Source organism: Dromiciops gliroides, chromosome 4 (genome assembly GCF_019393635.1).
Source record: "Dromiciops gliroides isolate mDroGli1 chromosome 4, mDroGli1.pri, whole genome shotgun sequence".
NCBI classification, from domain to species: Eukaryota; Metazoa; Chordata; class Mammalia; order Microbiotheria; family Microbiotheriidae; genus Dromiciops; species Dromiciops gliroides.
In genome coordinates, this window is record NC_057864.1 from 44,691,169 (window position 1) to 44,715,620 (window position 24,452).

General features: G+C 37.8%; 1 protein-coding gene across 1 annotated transcript in view; it reads right to left on the reverse strand.

Moving 5' to 3' along the window:
- SPATA1 (spermatogenesis associated 1) overlaps window positions 1-24,452 on the reverse strand; it is a 78,025-nt gene that overhangs the window by 8,625 nt on the left and 44,948 nt on the right. Inside the window, 6 exon segments of the mRNA XM_043962584.1 lie at window positions 5,659-5,837; window positions 11,069-11,194; window positions 11,277-11,342; window positions 11,744-11,852; window positions 21,670-21,730; window positions 22,578-22,680. Coding sequence (XP_043818519.1) covers window positions 5,659-5,837; window positions 11,069-11,194; window positions 11,277-11,342; window positions 11,744-11,852; window positions 21,670-21,730; window positions 22,578-22,680 — 644 coding nt within the window.

The window sequence follows — 24,452 nt, forward strand, 5'->3', positions numbered from 1 at the left end:
CAATTCTCCTATTTCTACCTCTGACCTTCAATTTCTGGACATCTTCTGAATATACACATAGGATCCTGCCCTTCCTTACTCTGCTCCTGTGGACTCAAGTCTCGCCTTCAAGAGCCATATTCTAGTCCTGGGGCTTATCCCCCCAGGTCTCAGTCAGACCAGTGAGATCAAATCCTCTTCCTTGCTTTGGATCTCCAATTCCCTTTGCTGGCTGGCTGTCCTTAGGGTATTGCTCTATACATATCTGATGCCAAGGATGGTTGTTCTGGCTCCTTTCTTGGGTTTTATCTCTTGTCTTCTCTCCATTTCCCTATACATATATGTAGCCGCTCTCTGTGGTATCCAGCTTGGTGGGTCACCTTCAGGGGTCACCCAACAAAGAGAAGGGCTTTCAGAAATGGTGGTAATAGTTTACTATGGCAGCCCTCTTTGCCTCTAACATGCAGGTACACTGTGACCCTTGGGAATATCCTCAACTGGGGAAGTCTGTGGTCCTTTATCACCTTATTGCCTTCACTCACCACCTTTCAGCAACAGAGCTCACTTTGAGTCAACAAGTATTTATTAAGAGCTTATGCCAGGAATGGTACTAAGCCCTGGACTTGCAAAGAAAGGCAATGACACACTCTCTTCCCTTAAGAAGCTCACTCTCCAATGGGAAAGACAACATGCAAACAAGATCTATGCGGGGTAAACTGTTAGTCATCCCAAAGGGAAGGCACTACCACTAAGGAAGGCTAGAAAAGGACTCTTGCAGAAGGTGAGATTTCAGCTGAGACTCGAAGGAATTTGGGGAGGTGAGGACATAGAGAAAGGAAAGGGAAAGGTAGGGAATAAGTGCTTATCTAGTGCCTACTGTGTGCCAAGCACTTTATACACATCTCATTGATCCTCAAGACACCCCTGCAAGAGAGATGGTATGATTACTCCCATTATACAGTTGAGGAAACTGAGGCAAAGCAAGACTCAGTGAGCTGCCAAGGGTTACCCTGCTAGGGCCTGGGGTCTGATGTGAGCTCAGGAATTCCTGATTCCAGGCCCAAGGCCACCAGCTGCCTGGAGAAGAAGGAGATAGTTCCAGGTATGTGGAACAGCCATTGAAGAGGAATCAGGAGATGTAAGGTTGTTTTTAAGGAACAGCAAAGAGGCCAGTGTCACCAGACAATAGAGCACACCAATGGGATGAGGGTAGATGAGGATTGTAAAGGTAGGAAGGGTCAAGGTTATAAAGAAAGGCTTAAAAAGCCAAGCTTTTTTCCCCCTATTTGATCTTAGAGGTAAAAGAGACACCAGAGTTTACCGAATAGGGGCCATGGTCAGCCTGACTATTCAGAAACTCCCTTAGGCAGCTCTGAGGCTATTACAAAAGGCAAGGCATAAGGGGATGAGGTCATGCCCCAGAGGCACCTGTGTCACAGCACAAATTCAGAACCAAAGAGAAGGAGCCATCTGTGAGGCCTGGAACCATCACCTTAAAGGAGGACAACCTGTGGTCCTTAATAGGTGTGACCACTAGAATCAACACACCAAGTCAGAGGAAGGTCCGATGGGATAGATTCTGTGTCCAATGACATCTATCTTCTACTACACCATAGGGCAACAACATGTAAGCAGAAACATTCACAAACAGGAAGTTTTGAAAGGAAACCCCGTGTAGACTGGACTAAGGAGCTTCCAAGAATCTGTGATTCTGTTTCAATAAAACTAAATTTCACATGTAGAATCTTATTTTCCCATTGACCTACCTATTCCATGTCAGTCCAAATATAGGCTGTTCCCTAAAATGAGATCTCTTTGAAAGGAAAAATGATATGTGATATATACAGTAGAAAACAATATTTATGCTCTCCACCAAACTATACTCCAGTGTTTCACTGTGGCACTGAAGGGACCGTGGATTCTTGACAGCTATAATAGTATATGGTATAATATAATACCTTATCATCACCACTATGCTGGGAACTAGGGATGAATTTTTTAGGAATGGCAGCCCACGAAACAAATAAAAACGAAAAAAGACCCCTTACCCTGTGTACCTTCTTTCTCCTGCTGCAGTGTTAATGGCATAACAATAGAAAGGGGTGGGGAGAGGGGCAGAAGAGTGTTAAGAATCACATCATCTTCAAAACCACATATAAACATGAATGTAAAAGTTGGTCCTCTAAAGGAGAGATCTTTGCCCAATGACCAGTGAATTCACACACCACTGGAAGAACTGAGCTCCTGCAACAAGTCCATCTAATTGTACTGTTGTCCAGCCCACCCCTCTTCTTCTTCTGCAAGAATACCATGAGATCCCTTTATCAAGTGATTGTCTAAACTGTATTTTTACATTCTTCTCAATCGGGTTAGTCAGTCACGACATTTCTTGATGAAGCCATGCTCGCCTTGAGGTGCCACTGATCCTTTTTCTAGTTGTTGACTAATCATCTCTTGACTAAGAATTTCTAGAATTTTGCCAGGAATCCAAGTCAAACTTACTGGCCTATAATTTGCAAACTCCATGTTCTACCCCCTGTTAAAGATCAAGACAATATTTCCTTCTTTTCCGTCCTCTCTAATTATCTATGATCTTTTTGAATGTCATTGATAAGAGTTCATCTGGGCCAGCTGACTTGAATTATCCAGGGCAGCCAAGTATTCTTTTATGACCACCTTCGTTGAAGTTCTTTCACGTTCTAATTGTGTCCCACCCACCCCCATGCTTAAAATAGAGAACTGAGCCTCCTTCACTGTTAGGATTGAAATTGGGGTAAACTGAAGCACAGAGTTCTGAACATAATTTATGGACAAAGCATAAATTTGCTAATAAACAGGGTCTCAGCCCCCTCAGAAAAGCTAACACCCTGAATGAGGGGGACAGCTCTCTTATAGACAAAAGGAGGAGCATCCAGAATAGAAGGCAGCATCACAGATGGGGAAAATAGTATGATTGTTTATAAAGCTTATAGCATCATAGGCATGAGGAATATGACTGGCTGGAAATTGGGGATGAGGGCCTAGCAACACCCCCTGTCTCTAGGAAATGTCCATTTTTGAGTAGTGGCCAGACTACCTTGGATAACAGACCAGACTGCCTGGAGTCCACCTGCATGCTTCAAGGATAACAGATCTTCTTGTGGCAAGACTACAAGAGTGATTAGCAGGAGAACTGGACTTTTTAACTTAACTCAGATAAGGAGTGACTGACAGGAAAGCGGAATTTCCAAACTTAACTCTGAGACAAGTGAAATGTAACTTAGGCAGTTACAAACAAGTCGCCAGTGATACAGAACGAAATCAGTAACAAAATGGAATCAATCTGATTTTTCCAATTGTCATCACTGGCCTGAGGTTCATATTGGCAGGAATTCTCTCCCTTCTCAGGTCTATCTCCTGCCTTCCTTTAAGTCTCAGCTAAAATCCCATCTTCTATGACAAGCCTTTCTCCATCTCCCTTAAGATTAGTCTCTTCCCTCTGTTGATTATCTCCATTGTATCTTGTATCTACTTTGTTTGCATGTACTTGTTTTCATGTTATTTCCTCTAGACTGGGAACCCTCACAGCAGGGAGTGTCTTCTGTCTTTTCTTTGTATTTCCAGTACGTGGCACAGAGCGGGTACTTAATGAATGCTTATTGACTGGCTGACTTCAACTTCCCTCCACTATTCTTCAAAATACTTTTGCATCCCATGCTATCCAATATTGAAAACCCTGGTGTTAGCTTTGACTTTCTTCTCCCTCACTTCTCCAATTGTCAAGTCTGGCGGACTATGTCTCCAAATTATCTCCGATATCTATCTCCTCTTTGCTCTTCTCACTGCCATTCTCAAGTACAGGTCCTCATTATCAAACATCTGGAGTTCTCTGATAATAACTACTCCTGATAAAGTTTCCATTTCTACCCTTTCCCCCTCTAATCTGTCCTTTGTCCTGTACTAGACTAATCACCCTTATGGATGGCTCTGATCATGCTACTCGTACTGAAAACTCGTCACCGGTTCTCTAATATCTACCACGTAAAATTCAAACTCCTTCATCTGGCGCTCAAGGTCCTGTATGCTCCGACATTTCCTAATCTTTCCCATCCTACCTCATAACACTCCTCTTCATCACATCAGACACCAGTCAAACCGCGCTGCTTCCTGTCTGCCGACTCTTCCATGGATTTTCCCACCCATAGGCTTTTGACCATACTATTCCTGTGCCCGAAATGTCCTGTTCCTCCTAGACAGTTGAATTTGTATATATCTTTTAAAACCCAACTCAAATGCCACCTCCCCCATGAAACCCTCCCTGAGCCTCCCTGTTACACAACAATCTTTTTCTCCTTACATTTCAGTACTACTTTTTTATGCCCTTTTAATAAATATATCGTGGATTATTATGTTATTAATACATGTATTAATCCTCATGCTAGACTATAATACTCCACAAGAACACACACTAGTTATGTATCTTCCCCCCGGCGTTGAGCATAGCTCTCTACATATAGTAAGTGCATAACAAGTGTTTGTTGAATTGAAATGAATTCCTTCCTTCCGAGTCAAGGCTGGATCTTGGTTTGTGTCCCTTTTTCAAAGTGGATAGGCACTTTGGGAGGATAGGTCCCCTTCTCTTGATCTCAACAATCAGTTTTTATATACATAGCAGATGATATCCTTGTTCAGACAGAAGTGGGAATACATGGCAAGTCTGAGGATGTACAACTCTGTTAGGCATCTGTGAAGCCTGCATAATGGTTCTGAATGGCAAATCTGGCAATGGATATATAGAAGCAATGGGAAAGACTAAAGAAATGAGTACACAAAGTAGGTGGTAGGACTTTTTTTAAGGACCCCAACCTGGTTGACCAGAGGCCTAATGACTCCTCAGAGAGCACCGAGGTACAATGGAGTTTGTGCTGTGGCTATCCGATGACAGCCAAATCACAAGTAATAGTCTGTGTAATTCATTCCTATCTCCCCCGGCTGCCCATCCCACTCTGATAGCTCAAAGCATTAGGAAGTTTTTTCATGACACCAATCCTAAAATTTGCTCTTTGTACTCTTCATTCATTGCTTCTAGTTCTTTCCCTGTAGGTCAAGGAGAACAAGTCTGTTTCTCATGAGGCAATGTTATGGTTAGTGGAATAAATTAATAAATCACATTGTATAACAATTTAAAGTTTGCAAAGTGTTTCCCTCCCATCTGGCACACAGGTGGTGCTTAATAAGTTCTTTTGGCTGACTAACAACAACCCAGTGGAGTAAAGTAAGAAATCATTTATAAGGAACACAAACTAAGATCTATCCTTGGCTTACTGGGAAGAAGTTAATTTTGATTCAGCAAATATTTATTAAACAATTCATTTAATCCTTGGAATAGGTGTAAAAGAAACACATTCATGAGGAAGAGCCTTGCTAAGAATGTTTACTCCTGCTGTTGTCAATAATCATTATGAAAGGGGATAAAGGCATCAGACCACAACCTCCAATCTACTAAGAGTCAAAAATTCCATTTAGTGGAACTATGGGTTGAGCTAAGTGAAAAGAAACATTCAAAAATCAATTAAAATGTGGTGTTATCAGATCACAAACATGTCCCCAAGCAGGAATATTAGCAGTTCTAATGGACATACTCTTAAAAAACACACATCTGAAATAGAAAAATTACCAAAGGGGCATAAAATATTGTACCTTTGAATCTTCCATGTTGGCCAGATTCTTTGGCCGCATTTTGATTTCCCTAGCTTCTAGCTGCATGAGCAATTTTTTATAATAAAGTTCTAAATCTTCTTGAAGTTTAGTTAAAACTTCCTCCAATGAAGCTGTGATTTTCTTGGTTTCAAAATATTTTTTCTTCCAAGCTTCCTGGGCTATGAATAAAAGCAAAATTGGTATTTAATTTATCACAGAATCACATACTTTTAGAGCTTAACAGTTTAATAAAGGAGCTTATTTATAATTAGAATAATTGATCCACTTCTTGTTACAGATGAGGAAACTGAGGTACATAAAGCTTAAGTTTTTTGCCCATGCTCACACAGTAACAAAATTAGGACCAGAACCTGAGACTTCTGACTGAATCCTATGCTCATTTACCTATGTCATACAGTCCTTTCTCAAAATTTGCTATCACCAATAGCAAATACTAAAAATGGTCATTATATTGTAAGTTTTTTAATACTGATTTTTTCATAAGTTAGTTTGATGGCATTATCTATCTATCTTATCCCATGAAAGTAAAAGATATTACCCATTCCTGGGCAGAGGGGTTCATTAGAATTCATCACAGTTGACTGGCTGTGTCTGTTACTGGATTATCTTTTTGGAGGCTGGATCTTTTTTCCTTTGACATTGTTAATGGCCTATTTTTGTGAAGTTAACTGATTTGGCACTATGGTTTATCTAAGAGGAATGTTAAAAGTAAAAACCTCTATGATGAGTATTTTGGGGGTTCCATTTTATCATGGTATAAACACTGTTGAAGTGGATGGATATTCATATTTCCAAGATGGTGTTGTATTATTTTTTTTTTCCCTGTTTGTCTTCTATTTACTTTCTCACCAAGACTTAATAAGTTGGATCCCAGTAATAGTGCTTTATGTGGTATTATACTTAAAGGACTATTTGTTAAGGAATAGCCATTTCAGCATATGATAAGAACTTAAACAAATACTGTTGCTGATCCTTACATACATAATTTGTGCTCCTGGGACTTGGATAAACTTCTAGATACATAGGAGCAAGTATCTTACTACAATCTACTGTAAGTCTTTGACAAAAACTTTTTTCTTAAATTTTTGAGAGATAGGGTATTGCAATAAATAGAGAGTTGACTTTGGAGTCAGCAAGCCATGGGTTCAACTCTTTCCTCTGTGATCATGGGCAAGTCTCTTAACCTCTCTCAGGGACCCAGGCAGCTTTAAACGACAACAAGGTACAGAAAAGTTGCCAGTCAACCCCAGAGGAGAGAATTTCCACATCAAAAGTTTCAAAGAAATCAGTCCTAGACCCTACGTACTTTACCACCTCCTCCATTTTAAAATATAATTTCACTTTTTTAGAACCTTTGTGAGATTGCAAGAAGGAGATGTATTATCCACATTTTACAGAAGGGAAGAATGTTATAAAACAAAACATGTTTAAAGTCACATAACTATTTGGGAATTTAGAACCAGATCTCAAATGTTCTGTGAATTGAATTACATAAAGCAGTTTACTAGAAAATAGGTTTAGAGTAACATCTTCTACCATCTACTACAATAATCCCCAAATGGACCAAAAAGGTCATATCATTTTATATACTGTATATACTAGAAGCTGTCATTTTATATATTATATATATGTACATATGCATACATATTTATATGCAGAGAGGAGAGAGAAAGAAAGAAAGAAAGAAAGAAAGAAAGAAAGAAAGAAAGAAAGAAAGAAAGAAAGAAAGAAAGAAAGAAAGAAAGGAAGGAAGGAAGGAAGGAAGGAAGGAAGGAAGGAAGGAAGGAAGGAAGGAAGAAAGAAAGAAAAAGAAAGAAAGAAGCTAAGTTTCAAATCTGTGATTAAAGGAAACATTCTTAATTAAACATGGGATGGTGGTAAACAAAGCAAATAAAGTGGACAATTTTCATTACGTAAAACTGAAAAGCTTTTGTGGGAACATAATATAACTAGAATTAAAAGGGTAGTTAACTGGAAAAAATCAAACGGCAGGTATTTCTGACAAAATCCATTCCCCAAATAATAAATGGTGAAAAGATATTAACAGGCAGTTTACAAAAGAAGAAATGCAAGCTTTCCACAAAAAAGGAACAATAGGAAAAATATCTCCAAGTTATTAATTAGAACAAAGAAAACTCTCAGATTTCTCCTTAAACCCATCAGATTGGTAAAAAAAAGACAAAAGGTAAAAATGTCAAATTTTGGAAGGGCTTTGAGATGACAGTCATACGAATGTACTGTGGGTTGAGCTGTGATTTGTTCAAACAGTTTTGGAAAAACAATTTGTAATTCTATCTGAAGATTCACTAACTGCATCACACCCTTTAAACCAGCAATACCCCCCAGAAGGGCTATACTCCCAAAAGGTCAAAGACAAAGGCAAAGGGTCTATATGTACAAAAACATTTAAAGCTGCACTTTTTGTGATAGAAAAATATTAGAAACAAAGTGAATGTCCATCAGTAGGACTGCCTGAACAAATAATGAGAAGTGAAAACGATACAACATTATTGTGCTATAAGAAATGATGAATGTGAAAATCCAGAGAAATTTGGGAAGACTTGTGTGAACTGATGCAGATTTAAGTTTAGCAGGACCAGGAGAACAACTGATAGAGTGACTACAATAATGTACTGGAAAACAACTTGAAAGACTTCAGAGCTCTGATCAACGTAGTGACCAATTATGGCTTCAGAAAATTTGGGGTAAAGTATGGCTCTCACTTACCAGCAAGAACTAAAAGGATGTATTAGAGACACAAAATAAGTCCTATGTTTTCAGATATGGGGAATGTGATAATATGTTTTGTTTGTATTTGTTACAAGGGTGGGTAGACTATATTGGGGTAAAGGATGTGAGGCAGAGGGAAACTATGAGAAAAAAGAGAATTTAAAAAATTTAAAAAATTTAAAAGAGAAGAAACAAGGCAATTTTTACTACGTTGTTAAATTTAATATACTTTTTAAAAAACCTGTAGAGAGCAGATGTTTAAAACTTCATGCCAATCCTTCCCTCACCACCTCTTGTATGTGTATTTGAATGTTTCTGTTTGTAGATGATTATGTTCATAATAAAAGTCAACAAGTAGTTCTATGTTCTTTTCACAAGACCTTTTAGTGACAAACAAAACTATTAAATTTCTACATGAAAATAAAAATTCTAAAAAAATACATTGCACCTTCCTAACCTGAATGGAAACCTCAGTTTAAGGTTGATATTTATTGAATAGCCTTGTCTTCATAATATAGTAGAATGAAACAGATTTATAGAAACCTAGAACCAGAAAGGGCCTTAGAGATTATCTATTATACTCTTCATTTTATAAGTGAGGCAAATTACTTGCCCAATGGTGTAAAACTGACAAACGTGGCAAAGCAAGGCTATAAATAAAATTCAATATTTTTGTTAGTGGATACTATGTACAAGGGGACAGTGATATACACTGGGGCTATAAAGAAAACATTTACAATCCCTGGCCTCAGGGAACTTACATTGTATTGGTGTCTAGATTCTAGTCTAGACTCATTTCCAGTTACATGCAGCTGGTGGCACAGTGGATAGAACACTGGGCTTGGAATCAGGAAGATATGAGTTCAAAATTCAGCCTCAGACACTTATTAGCTGTGTGACCCTAGGGAAGTCACTTAACCTTTGTTTCCTTGAGTTCCCTCAACTATAAAATATGAATAATAATATCACCGACCTCCCAGGATTGCTGGCAGGCTCAAATGACATAATAATTGCAAAGCATTCAGCATAGTGTCTGACAAATAGTAAGAGCTATATCAATATTAGCTACATATATATATATATATATATACATACACACATATATGTGTATGTGTTATTACATACACATATGTGTGTGTATATATATCCATGCATGTGTGTATATATATCCATGCATATATGTATATATATAGTAGCTTTATTTCAAAGAGGAATTTTCAGAGAATTTCAGATTTGGAAAGGATCCCAGCAGCCAACTCATCCAATCCCTAGCTTTAAAAGAGTCCCCACTCAAAAAGAATACTTGATAAGAGGTCATCTCACATTTCCTTGAAGATTACGGGTGCTATGGGGGTTAGGAAAACCTCCCACTTCATAAGACGGCCCAGTTCACTTTGGGATGGTTCTAGTGTTTAGGCACTCTAGCCTAATCTTAGACATTCTACCCATTGCTCCTACACCCACCCCAGGGGAGTACGTGGTGTATTTCTGATCCCTCTTTCATAGTACAGCCCTTCAAATACTCAAAAACAGCTGCCATGTCTCTTCTCCCAGTTCTTCCATCCCATCCTTATGTAGGATGAACTTGATGCCATTCTAATTGTCCTTCTCTGAATATTCTCCAACTTATCAATGTCCTTTATATACCATGGTGTCCAGAACTCAATAAAGTTCAGGTGTGGCCTGACCAGGACAGAGCACAGGGGTGACCTCCCTATTCTTGAAAGCTATACCTCTCAATTCAGCCAAACATTGGATTCTCTTTAAGGGCTTCGATACCCCACTGTTGATCATAGTGAGCTTACAGCTCACTAAAACACCCAGATCTTTTTTTAACAACCATGATTACCTCATCTTCTACCTGTAAAGTTGGTTTCTTTGAGCCCAAATAGGAGATGTTACATCTCACATTCTGAGATTCTGCTCAGTGATCTAGCCTGTCAAGTGATTTTTGGATTCTGATTCTGTCTTCCAGGCTGTTAGTGCACTCACTGATGGGCATTGTTTCCACCTCTGGCACGGACGCTGTCTGTGCACCTGTGTCTAAATCACTGATAAACATGTCAGATGGCAGAGATCAAGAACAGATCCCTGGGGCATAAGATTAGACACCTTCTTGCCCAAGGTCACATTGAAAAGGCCTTTGCTGACTGCTTTGTCCACTAGAGAAACAAGACCATTGATTCCAAAAGTGGTACACTGACTTCTTAGGGAAAATTCTATTTTGAGGGCATTAGATTTTCACATATCACTTCCTGATGACAATTACAATATTCCCATATAACATATTTCTCATACTTTTAAAAATAAGATGAAAGATTTCATTTAACATTTATCACTAGCTTGTGGTTTGAATCTGGATTCATAAACCATTACTATGTAACGTTATTTTACTTTGAGTCTGTATTATCTCTTGGAAGGCTACTGAGAGAATGACATGGCAAAATATGAATATCATGTTTTATCTTAGACCCCAGTAGAAGAGGTGATGGGGTCAGGGGAGTACTTCTAAACTTCACTAGGTGCAACTATTTTAATCTTGTACCAAATGTTCTAATACTAAAAACAATGAAACACTAATTATAATTTATATTTATTTTAACAGTGCAAGCCTTAAATATTTTGTTTATATAGTTATAAGGTATCTAATAAGCTATACCACGGTATCTTTTCAGTTTGCTTTGTTCAAATAAAGTTTTAACTTTTTTCATCAGTTCTTCTCTTGTCTCTTCCAAATGACATCTTTCTTCCTTTACTTGCTTCATTTGTTGCATAATCTTGAATCCTAAGGAAACATAAACCACATTCATCAATCTCTAGAAGCTAAAGGAGGGCAAAATCTTCACCATTAGAAAAACAAACCACACCTTGACAGGTATTTTCTTTGTGACTGTACCATATTTACCTCCATGGCAAATGTTCCATCTCAGGTTCTGAACATGATATATGAAAAATAATACACCAAGGGAAGCTGAGAACCTTCCAGATGAATACATTTGCATTCATAGCATTAAGCACACATACTGAAAGTACATTCTAATTCTCTTCTTTAAAATGCATATATGCAACTACAAAGGCAATCACAAATTGAGACACTGTGTCTTGATGGCAAGTGGCCTTGCTTACATTTTTAAAATGAGTTAGTTACTTTAATAAATCTTGGGGTGGAAAATATCAGACTTTAAGGAAAATTAGATTTTAGCATCTATTTTTAATGTAGCAACATTATAGACTAATAATGGTTTATAATATGAATAGAATATTAAAAGGTCATTTCTTTGAGCTTCATTTCTTAGAATTAGTCACCCACATGATGGAATCTCACATTACTTACTCTCATTTTGTAACACAGAGGATTCAAGTATTCCTGGAGCGAAAGCAAGGAGTGGTAATGAAGGAGGAGCAGAAGGACCTGGGGGCTTCTCATAATCTTCATCACCTGACTGTAACCAAACAAAATGCACAGCAGGGGTCCTTTGTGAAATATTTGTCAAGAGAAAAAATTACTCATTAACAAATTACCCAAGTTGTTACTCAGATGCAAAATGTCTGTATTATTGCCCAGCTTCAGTCATGTTAAGTAGCTATGGTACAGGCCTATACATCGGGTATAGGCAGTACAGACAACATTCCAGAACACTTGTGATCCATTTGGCTTTCAGAGAGTGTACTTTAAAGGGAAATATGTTTCACATACACAGTTAGTTGTGTGACAGTCATTAGCCTCTTTGTGATGGTATTAAAACAGTTTGTTCTGAGGTAGGAGGGTGACCTCACAGCGTGCTGATACATGTAAAGCATCAAAGAGGAGACAAAACAGCCCGATGCCACAGCCTGTGTTGCATGTGCACCCCCAAGAACCTGCTTCTAACCATTTTCTTGCCCTCAATGACCAGATCCAAAAGTGCTGTCAGGGGTGGGAAGACTGGCTATCAACACTTAAAATGAATGAATTTCTTCTCTTGGATTATTTCCCTCTTACGCAAAGCAAATATATTAAAACCAACTACATTACTTCAAAATTACAGAATCAAGGAATCTTTGAAAGGTGTGACATTTGCTATTATAATGAATGCAAAATAAATCACTGTTGCAAATATACTAAAAACTGTCCCAGTTTCTGCAAACATCCTCCAAAATAAGTTGCCTCGCCAGACACTGTGTATTAACTGCATTATGCATTGACTTTTTTTCCTATGAGCTTGACAAACGTTACCACACATGATAACTTACACATATAAAGAATAAAAAAGGAATATATAACAAAACCATGAATCTCTATTTCATACAGGTTGTAATTTTTAAGCACATAACAAATCAACTCAGCAGGTTCTAAAACTGTGCTGCCTGTCTTTGCTTCCCCCTGAACCTCCTTCAGTTCCACCAATTTACTAATTGACAGTTTAAGTAAGGGTACTATTAAAAACATCTTCCTTCTTAGAAGAATTTATGTGGTAAGAGAAAACCATTTGAATTCATTCCCCTGGCCTTCTACTCCCTGGCAGGGTGAGTGTCATGCACCATGAATTACTCCACCATACATGTGCACCAAAATGAGGGATATACCTGCCTTGAATTCTACCTCCTGTGCCTAAAGGAAGGAGAACATTTAGGAGTAGAGTGGACTAGAAAAGAATTTATATTTCTTTGCTTTCAAACAAGGTCAAGATTGAACTGAATATCTTCTTTACAACTAAAATACCCCTTTGTAGTAACGAAGAAGAAAGGAAAACTGGAACAGAAAAGTTAAAATGGTCTTTTCAAAGTCATGTAGGTTTTGCAGTAAAGGTTAAAATAGAATCCACAGCTCTTAAGTGCCAATCTTGTGTATTATCCAGCTATACCATTATGATCCCTGATAAACATACCTCATTTAACTAAAACTGTTCAACACCATGATGTTTCAGATAAGTGCATTTTCCAGATAAATAAGGCTTATTTTTATTATTGCTGTTGTTAATTCTTTTTTTGGTTTTGATGGAATCTTCCTCAAACATGTTACACATTTCCATGCTTTTGGCATGGAAATATTATGGTATATTATTGGCATATTGAACACAATTTAACCTCTTCTTCATGCTCTAGTCATCATTAGGAAAATTATTATATTATGCTATATCATAAGAGTATGACCTTCTATATCACAGGAAATCAAAGAGACTATTAAAATGTAGATGGCTTAGATTGCCCTTTCTGTGGATTTTTCTATCATTTCCATTACTGTCAACAGGCTACCTGCCTTCTCTCAGATATACCCCTACTTTTCTGATTCTAATTTGCTATGCATTGAAATTAGGGAAGAACTAAAGACTTCCAGAAGAAACCAAGAAAACAAGCATTTTAAGTCAATAGTCTTAATTTTATGTCAAATCTTGCTATCTTTCAACTTTTTTCCTAACTCTGAGTTTACAGGTTTGTTTTAGGGGGTAAAGATTGCCAAAAATTTGAGTGTTATATAAGTGGAACAATGTTGTATTTGTCAATACAAAGAATTCTGCTGTCCTTTTGGGGTACATATACAGGTGATGCAGAGAACATGTCAAGTGAGATGACTACTGTCAACTTGTTCTCATTTCTTTCTTTTTCAATTTGATGGGAACAAGGAGAAGTGAAGAGCTAGAAATGAAATGAATGAAAGAAAGAAAGAGACTCCAACTGAGAAATGGTCAAAGGATATGAACAGGCAGTTTTCTGATGAAGAAATCAAAGCTATCTATTGCCATATGAAAAAATGCTCTAAATCACTATTGATTAGAGAGATGCAAATTAAAACAACTCTGAGGTGCCACCTGACACCTATCAGATTGGCTAATATGACAGAAAAGGAAAATAATAAATGTTGGAGAAGCTGTGGAAAAATTGGAACACTAATGTATTGTTGGTGGAGCTGTGAACTGATCCAACCATTCTGGAGAGCAATTTGGAATTATGCCCAAAGGGCTATAAAGCTGTGCATACGCTTTAACCCAGCAATACCACTTTTGGGTTTTTTCCCCAAAGAGATCATAAAAAAGGGAAAAGGAGCCACATGTACAAAAATATTTATAGCTGCTCTTTTTGTGGTGGCAAGGAATTGGAAATTGAGGGGATGTCCATCAACTGGGAAATGGCTGAACAAGTTGTGGTATATGAATGTAATGGAATTCTATTGTGCTGTAAGAAATGATGAGCAGGAAGAGTTCAGAGAAACCTGGAAGGACTTGCATGAACTGATGATGAGTGAGATGAGCAGAACCAGAAGAACATTATACACAGTATCATCAACATTATGTGTTGATCAACTGTGATAGACTAGATTCTTCTCACCAATCCAATGGTAGAAGAAAATTCCAAAGAACTCATGATGGAAAAGGCTCTCTAAATCCAGGGGGGAAAAAGGAACTGTGGAATATGGATGTTTATTGGACCATACTATTTCTCTTGTTTTTGGTGCTGTTGGTTTTCTGTTTTGAGGTTTTTCCTTTTTGCTCTGATTCTTCTCTTATAACATGACTAATGCAGAAGTATGTTTAATGTTATTATGTATATATAACCTATATCAGATTACCTGCTGTCTAGGGGAGGGAGAAAAATTTGAAATTGGAAATCTTATATAAACAAATGTTGAAAACTATTTCTACGTGTAACTGGAAAATAATAAAATGTTTTTATTTTAAAAAAAAAAGAGAGTGAGGGAAGGAAGGAAGGAAAGAAAGGGAGAAAAGAAAGAGTTAAATAAGAAAAGTGGGTCATTGAAAAATGTTTTTAAATGCCCAGAAAAGAATAGAAGGAAGGCCAGAAAGAATCATAAACAATCAGGAAATTATTGAAAGTAACATGTTAAATTTATTATATATTTTAAAGGAAAATCATATACATAAAAGTTTTAGTTTTCTCTACAATCCTCTATATTCTATTGGGTATTTGGAAGTCTTCATTTTAGTTTACTTTAAATTCTTACTTTAAAATAAGAATTTTTTAAACCAAAGAATAGCAGCTAATAATTTATTGACTTTCATGAGGATGATAATTTCATTCTCAGAAGCATATAGGAACAAAAAAAGGGAAAATTCCATTCTGGAACTGTCTTACCAACAAAGAAGTGCTGTCTGGTTGAGTAAAAATGATGGGAACCATGAGATATGACCACCACATTTTAGAATTTGGGATAGAGGGATGGAAAGTAGGTGCTACTTTGACAAGTGTCTTAGATTTGGGGGAAGAGGTCACAGAAAGTTTATAGAAAGGATGGGCAAGATTCAATAGACTAAAATTCCATAAGGGGAGTAAACCTAGAGGGGAAGAAAAGCTCCCAATAATGATATTCTGAAGACAATAAAGAGAAAAAATTACACTGAGGGAGAAAAGGGACAGCTGTACAAAAGAGACTGGTGTAGATCAACAGGGCGCCCCATGGATCATCAGCTTTAAAAACTGAATGGAGGGTGGAAGGTAACAGAACAAATACAAAATCAAGGCAGGGCAGTAATAGTGGTGCCAGGCATATGAAATCTGAGAACACTGAGGACAATAACAAGGAAAATAAGTGAGAACAAAAAGGGGTTTTAGAGCTCTACTAAGAAAAGGCCTAGGAGCAGAGCAGGGTTCGGACTGCTTTAGGGCAGATGCTATGATGATAATTGAATACAGAGGGAAAGAAGAATTGCCTATTATTTCACTTGGTAATCTTTGGATTGGAAAGGACAGGATGAAAATGCGAATAGCTTAGATGCAATTGCTAAGCTATTGTCAGGGATTTCTGAAAGACTAAGGAGAATGGAAGGCTGGCACAAAGAGGTGGATGAAAAAAGTGATGCATGTCCCAGCATTCTTGGAATAAAGATAACTGAAGGAGGAAACAGAGCAAACCTACTTAACTCCTATTTTTCTTCTGCTCTTCCTCTACTAGAGATAATGATCTTTCAGATGAAAAAAAAGAACAAAAATGGGTACAAAATAGCTTACAATCAATCAAGAAGCACCTAGGATGTACCGATCGCTGTACTAAGCTCTGGCTATACAGAGACAAAATTCAACAGTCCCTTCCCTTAAGGAGCTTACAGTCTATTCAGGGGAGACATGCACATGTATATACAAAATAAATAAAAAGTGAACACACAGTGATTGAGGAGGAAAGGCAGGCCCAGTAGGGATGAACAGGAGAGGCATATAGAAGGGAGCCATGAGGGACATTTTAAAGAAAAGTAAGGTTTCTAAATAGAAGGTGGAGAGCTGAGAACGCATCACAGGCACTGGGAGCAGCTCACCGGGGAGCCAGAAGATAGTGTTGTCTGTGAAGAATAGCAAAAGGCTAGTGTGGATGGACAATGGCGTGAAGGGGAGTGATGTGTGAGAAGCCCTAACAGCTCCGCGACAGCCTCCAGCCAGGTAGAGGGGTTAGTCCTTAATCCCAAGAGTCAGTGGGGGCCGTTGTAGTTTACTGAGTGGCTGAGTGACAAGTTCAGATGTATATTTAAGGAAAGTCACTTAAGCAGATTATGAGGGATAGACTGGAAAGAAAGAGAAACCAGAGGAAGTGGGACACATTAGGAGATAAGTAAAAGGATAATAAGATATTACTTAACTGACTTTAGTCATAATCACCTGGTCTGGATGAACTAAAATAACACCACCAAACCCTCAAAGCCTAACCCATCCCCCACGGTGGGGATGGCAAAGCAGAGAATTACAGCCAGGGTGATGGACATCAGGGACCTTGTGGACCCCAAAACTGCTACAGTAGTTACGAAAGTTTGCCCACAATCCTGCGACACTGGTGAACTGAGCTCCCAGCAAAATGACTGGCTGGGCAGCACCTCAGACAGCATGAAGCACCTGCTCTCAAGTCACAAATATAGTCTGGGCAGCTTAGGGTTGCAAATTTGTCCTTATCAGGACCATTGTCATAATCAGCTCTACAGGAGAAGAGTGGAATGTGCCCCTTGCTGTTCTCCTACTACAGGGAAAGACACACCAGAACTCACCAGAAACAGCAAGACTCCACCTGCTGGACACCACAAGTGAACACAAAGTGGACTGAAGGTTTGGACCCTCTTAGTACACGCCAGTCCTCTATCATAACAAAACTGGAAATGGATCAGACCAGTCATTGGTGAGGGCTTCATACGGCTGTTTATAAATGGCACTCTCACAAAGTAACATTATAAACCAACACAGAGCAGTCCTAAAGATGAACTTCATCCCTAAACCCAGATTAGATGAAATAAAAGCTGAAATCAAGCCGTTGTTAAAATCTGAAGAGGGAAAAGTTGAGAAAACTAATGTCATTGAAAACTTCTCAACACAAACTCTAGAAATTCTAATAATGAAAACGATGGCAAAAATCATACTCATGACTCAAATGATTTTCAGAGGAGATCGGCATACTAAGGGGGAAATTTCTCAAGAGTACTCTTTGCATTTTATAGAACGAATCCAGATAACAGACCAACTATTCCAGACCAGAGTCATTTAAAAATCTGGCGTCTGCAGTGACTCATTCTCCTATAACATGTGACAAAAGGTACAAGAACATTCCACGACCTGCACACGACAGAGATGCAGCAGCTGTTGCCATAGTAAGAACCATAAGAAGAGAGGGGGATCTATCAAGGAAAACCCCTAAGGACAGGTACCAGACACCACCAGGGCAGGAGAGGCTTGAGGAAGCTGCTGGAGGCCTGTGGACAGAGAGCGGAAGACCGAATCGATGTCTACCTGTTATATACAACAGAAAATCTGAAGGCCCTATTGCCCAATTAATGGCAAAAAAAATGTGTAACAGAATTCAGATAACAAAATCGATCAGAAACTCTGGATTCTCCTAACTAGACCGAAAGCCAGAGCGCGATACACAGTGAAAAGAATAAGTTAAGTCATTTAAATTAAATGAAGGCTGAGAAAAGGACCTAGGATTGGATAGTTAAGAGATCACTGGAAATTTTGGAGAAAGTGATCATTTCAGAAGCCAGATTGCAAGGGATTGAGAAGGAAGTGAGTAGAGAGGAAGCAGGGCAAAGACTGTAGATAATTTGTAGGCTATTTTCCCCCTGAGGGGTGGAAGAGAAAGAGAGACAGACAGATAGACAGAGACACACAGAGAGACACAGAGACACAGAAACAGACAAAGAGAGGGCACACACACAAATGTGGAGGGTTCATTCTTGGTGAGAAGAAAAGCCACTTCTTCAGAGACTGAAATAAAGGAATAGAGCATTGGGGGGGGGTGTAATGTTAAGGATTTTTTGAGATGATAAGTAGCAGAAAGGAGAGAACCCACAACAAGTGGTTTCTTTTTTCTCCATAATGTGGTCTCTGACCAAGAGAGTCAGGGCAGGATCATAGCATCCTGGAAGGCCACCTAGTCTAATCGCATCACTAGATGCCTAGACGGGTTCTATGACTTGCATAATCTCACACAGGCAGGAAATGATGGAGGAAGGTTTGAAACACGGTTCCTCTGACTTCAAGAGAGGAGAGAAGGTTGGCAATTGCTTATGCAGAAATTCCAACATAAACAACATAAAGTTGATTAGAGAAGAGTGAAAGGATTGCCTTCTGCTGGTAAATGCACTTGGAAGGAGTGAGGTCACAAATGCTTGTAGTGAACCTTGTCAGTACTAAGGTGTGATGACCTCCCATACTATTCAGCAGCACTGAGAACTGGAGCAAAGGCAGATGATGGCAACAATTCTGGTTTGGGATTTGGTAAGTCATGAAGATTTATGTTTAGCACAAAAAGAACAGAGTAACATTAAACTGGTTAGCAATAGGATGAAGCTTGGGAAGGGAGGAAAGCAGTGACGGCGCGAGTCACAGCCTGGAAAAGAACTGAGGAATGAGGCTGGGCCTGGAAGTCATGGTGAGGATGAGTGAGGCACAAGGGAAGATGAAAAAGAACACAAAATGGAAGGAACAGGAGATCACTCCACCATATTCTACCCTGGTCAAACCAAATGGGGAGTATCTTCTTCTGTTTTAGGCCTGATATTTTGGGAAGGAGATTAAGCAGCTGAAGAGTGCACAGAGAAGGGCAAAGGCTGGCAGAGAGCTACAAGACAATGACATATGCAAATCCATTGAAAACCATGGGGATGTTCAAACTGTCTTCAATAATCATTTCCGTGCAGATACTCATATATATATATATAGGTAGGTAGATAGATAGATAGATAGATATCTTTCCAGGTCTTGTTTCTCTCCTAATCTCTGGTTCTCCATCACCAATAGACTATTGAGCATTTTACACTGAATATCCCACAGGTATCTCAAACTCAACATGCCCCAAACAAAACTAGTTTGCTTTTCCCCCAAATTTCCCCTTCTTTCTAACTTCTCTCTTTCTGTACAAAGTACCAACAGCCTTCCATTCATTCAGGTTCACAGACTAAACTCCTCAGTCTGACTCACCTTACATAATCAATCGGTTGCCAAGTCTTACTATTTCTGTCTCCACAGCATCTCTTACATGTGGCCTGTTGTCTCCATTCACACAGACACTAGCCTAATTTGAGTCTTTATTACTTCTTGCCTGAACTATTACAATATGCTCCTAATTGGTCTTCCTGCCTCTGATCACTCCTCACTCCCACCTAGTATCTATGTAGCTGCCGAGTGATTTTTCTAAGACGTAGATGGATCTCGCCATGGTACCCCTCCATGAATGCCATTGCCTCCCTATGAACCACTAGGATGAAATATCATTTCGACATGATCTTTTGTTTGACACGTAAAGCCCTTTCACAAATTCATCCCTTTTTACTCGTCTAGTCTTATGCTGTACATTCATTCCTATCTTCCATGTACTCTACAGTCTCCTCATGTGGGACTGCCTGCTTTTCTTTGTGAATGACACCATCTTTCTACATATGGCTTTACACTTGATGCCCGGAACCCTGTCTCTGCTCATTTCTGGACCTGGCAATACCGGATTGCCCTTAAGTCTTAGTTTGAGCCCCACTTTTTCCAGGAGCCCATTCTTGATCCCTCTAAATGACAGTGCTCTTCCCACTGGGTTACTTTGTGTTTGGCTCATAAATGGTTTGTATGTGCCTACAGATGTACGGGTTCTCTCCCTGTCAGAACACAGATTCCTCGAAGTCACAGACCATTTCACTTCAATATCTGTATCCTCAGCACCTCATGGAGTGCCTGGTGCACAGAGGCTTACTGATTGATGTCATCTGGGTACAGGGTCATTCCTGGAAACAGTCTCCCTCTCTGCTCCTAGGCACAGACTGTACTTCAACACAGACTGATGATGTGAGCCTCCATCTGATGTGGATAAAACTGGCTCAACAGCAAGAGAAATGTATAGTCCCCCACTTACTTAATAGCCTTCTCAATGTCAGTTTATGTCATTTAAAAAAAAACACTACAGTATAATACCCCTGCAAATGCAAAGGATAAAATATGATATGTTTTAGTATCAGAAACTTTGCTAAAAGATGGAATATAATAATGACACAGACATTCATTTCATAAGATAGATACCCTTCTTGTCAAGCAGTATTGGGACATTCTCCTCCCTCTCTCCTCCCTATCCCCAAATATAAATGAAATAAACCATCCCTACTGAGCCACCCAAAAGTAAGACAGAAAGTATTCTTGCCTCTTTCCCTGCTGTGTATTACAAAGTGCTGGGACATGGGAAGCATGTAGCATGGTTGAATAAGCTAGAAATAATGTAGTTCAATTATTTCATAAACTTTAAAGAACATTATAAATGTCAGTTAATGTTGTCATTGTTGTTATTTTGTCTTGGGTCTGTAGCCCTCCCCTCCAGCCAAGCCACAGCCCACCTACAAAGATACATGCATGAAGTAGTAGCCTTGTCTCCCCTTTCTTCATTGCTACCATTCTGGACCAAGGCCAGGGAAAATCAAGACTTTTTTCCCTAAACCCACCAGAACCTAGCAGACTTTGTTGAAAGGAAATTTATCCTTTTATTTATTAATGACGATAACATTACATGGAATTCTTTGTAGCCACAAAAACTGACAGCCCAAGGTGAGTGATTTTCCCCTTGAACTAAGGATAAGACTGGTTTGAGCAAAGAATTCAAGAGGGATTTGGTGAGAATGGTTTTTACCTCTCTCTTTTCATTAGTACATGTTGTTTGTTTACTCCCAAATGCAGAATAGAGAATTCAGTTCATATTAATGATAATGAAATTAGAAGAGTTTTATTAGTAGAAACAGAAATTTTAATCTGCAATGCTGCACGAATTTTAACATGAGCACTGCAATAATCTGTCATATTTTAAAAAGTATTAAATCGTACCGTATCTTCCTTTCTTCTATTGGCATCAGTTATCTTGTCACCGTTTTCCCACGAGAATTGGCTGAAGGAAATAATATACATTTGTAAAGAGTTGTCAAAAAGTACTTCATTAATATCTTTTTTAATTTAAAAAAATCTGTTCTTTACAATTTTCAGTAAACATTTATGTATAATATAAATAAATGGACTTTGTTCAGAAACTTATGTATTCCTTACTCATGATCAACACAATAATAGTATGTGACATTTACATAGCATTTTAAGGCCCAAAGAGGGTTTTAATATATTATCTCTCATTAATTCAGTATTAACAGTCCAGAGTAAAATCAGATTTAATAAAGGTGTTATAGCTAAACCCAGATATGTATTAATAGCCACAACATGAAAAGAACAATGAACAATTTTATGAATGAGGCTTCTAGTCTTAATTCTATTGTTAAGGATAATCACTGAAGCACCTTTACCTTGATTATAAATGACAATGTATGAAATCATTGTCTGAACCTTGGAATCTGCTATGAAATTTGAGGGTTTGGGGTTGTTGTTTTTTTAAATTTATGGATGCTATGTTCTACTGGAAGAAGAAAAAATTAATTCAGACAAATGAGTAAAATTGAAAAGGACAAACAGCTTTTTAATAAAATTGCTAATTATTCCTCCTAGCTACAGAAACTTTTATATTACTAGGCTAACCCTAGTGACATGGGAAAACTAGAGCAGAAATAGTGTCCTTTACTATGAAGTTAACAATGAATCAGTATGAAGGTAAGTTTGACAAAAGTATATCTAAAAGGTTTTTTTTTTCTTCTCACATATTTGTCCTAGTTAGAATCTCTTTAAACAATATTCTTTACTTCTCTTGGATTAGTGCTGCTATAAAATGTATGATTAAAATGTATGACAATTACCTTTTTTTGTTTTGGGCATGTAAAATACGCTTATCGTCTAATGCTTCTAGAAATCCATACTTTCTTGCTGGGTATTTTTTAATCTTGTTGTCTTTTAGGCTGACTTTTTTTCCCCCAAAGTTCATACCAACCAATGTTGATTTTCAGTCACATGAAATAAAATTAAGAATAATTAGAATTTATTCAATACAATTTTGCCTATATCTCAGTCACATATGTACCATAACCCTGTCTAACCCATGTACAAGTTATGCATTTAAAGTATATCATATCAGACATATTCTCATATATATTTTCACTTTAAAAATCTCTTCTTGAATAGAATTTTACATTCTGGAAAAGTACAAAACTCAACTTTAAGGCCTTAACATTTTAAAAGATTCCATTAATGCCTACTTTGAGGCTTCTTAATGGAGGGGAAGTAACTCTGGGTTTTTTTGAGACCATGCCAATGAAGTAAAAACTCTGGTGGGTTTTAGCCATATAGGAAAGGTTTCAAAGATGATAGGTGAAATGTGCAAGTGTCTTGATATGTGTATCTTGTCTATGGATGAGTCTACCTGGTAATGAAAAAGTTCATCTCCATATGATGAAATATGAAATGAAATATTTGGCCTTGTCAACCCAAGAAATGGACAAAAACAAAGATAGCTGTTTCTGCAAAGATGAGAGAATGGCAGGAAAAGAACCAGAAATAAGAATCACAAAGTTCTTAGACCATTTCCACACATTATTATAACTAGTGGCACTATAAATGACCTTTGTCTAACCACCAATAAAATAGTATACTATAGGAAGAACCAAATATACTAGTTAGAGATGAAACAAGAATATGTAAAGAAGCTGGAACTAAATATAAGAATGGCTCACAAGTTCTTCTTGTAGAAATACATGAAGGAATCATGGCGTAGTGCAGAGTATCAGACTTGAAGTCAGGAGAATCAGTTACTTCAACTATAAAATTATAAAATGAATTATTATTGTGCGTCTAGAGGCAAAGAGAAACAACTTTTCATGGGCTACCTGCTTTTCTTGCTTTGCTGAACAACGGTGAACAAATGCATAAAGATCATTTCAGTTTACGTACCAACATTAATTGTAGAGGATAGAATTGAATAAAGGATGAATTAATTATAGAGGAAAGAATTTCATATAATCCTCCAAATAAATAAGTTTATATTTTAATAGGGTAAAATGATTGTGAAATTTGGCTAAGGAGGACAGTCAAAACCATCTTGGAAAATATTATTCAGTATAAAAGAAGTCAAAGATTAGATTATTCACAAGACTCCCACCTAAACATTATGACTACTTTTTTAAGTAATAGAGTTGGAATGTGTTGAATGCACTGAACACTTAATGATATTTGAAAAGCTGATTGTATTCTAACAGCTAGGAAGTGATTCATAGAGCAATCACTTCATAATCAGCTGCCACTATCAGTACAATCAGATCAATAGCTTGTTAGGACAAAGTCAAAGTGAACACCAAATTAAAAGAGAGAATAAAGATGAAAAAATGCGATGTGTAATTACATAAATTTTAACTCAACTTGTTTTTAAAAGTTGACAAAAGTAAAGATAGTCACTTCCTAGAGAAACTTAACCTATATAAAAATTGCTACCAAAAAAATAATGAAAAAGTTCAGAAACCAAAACAACTAGCAACCACTTGGTTGCCATAGATAACACTAGTTTAAAGTACAAGCTCACTTGCAAAATACTATAAGGTGTATGACAGAAGTGAAATCAAAATAAGAAAATAAAATATGACCAAGGGAAAATCACAACCCCCAAGTAAATAGAAAGACATATCAGAACCAACTTATTAGAACCATAGTTACACACTAACATGAGAATTTAAAAGAAATAGGAT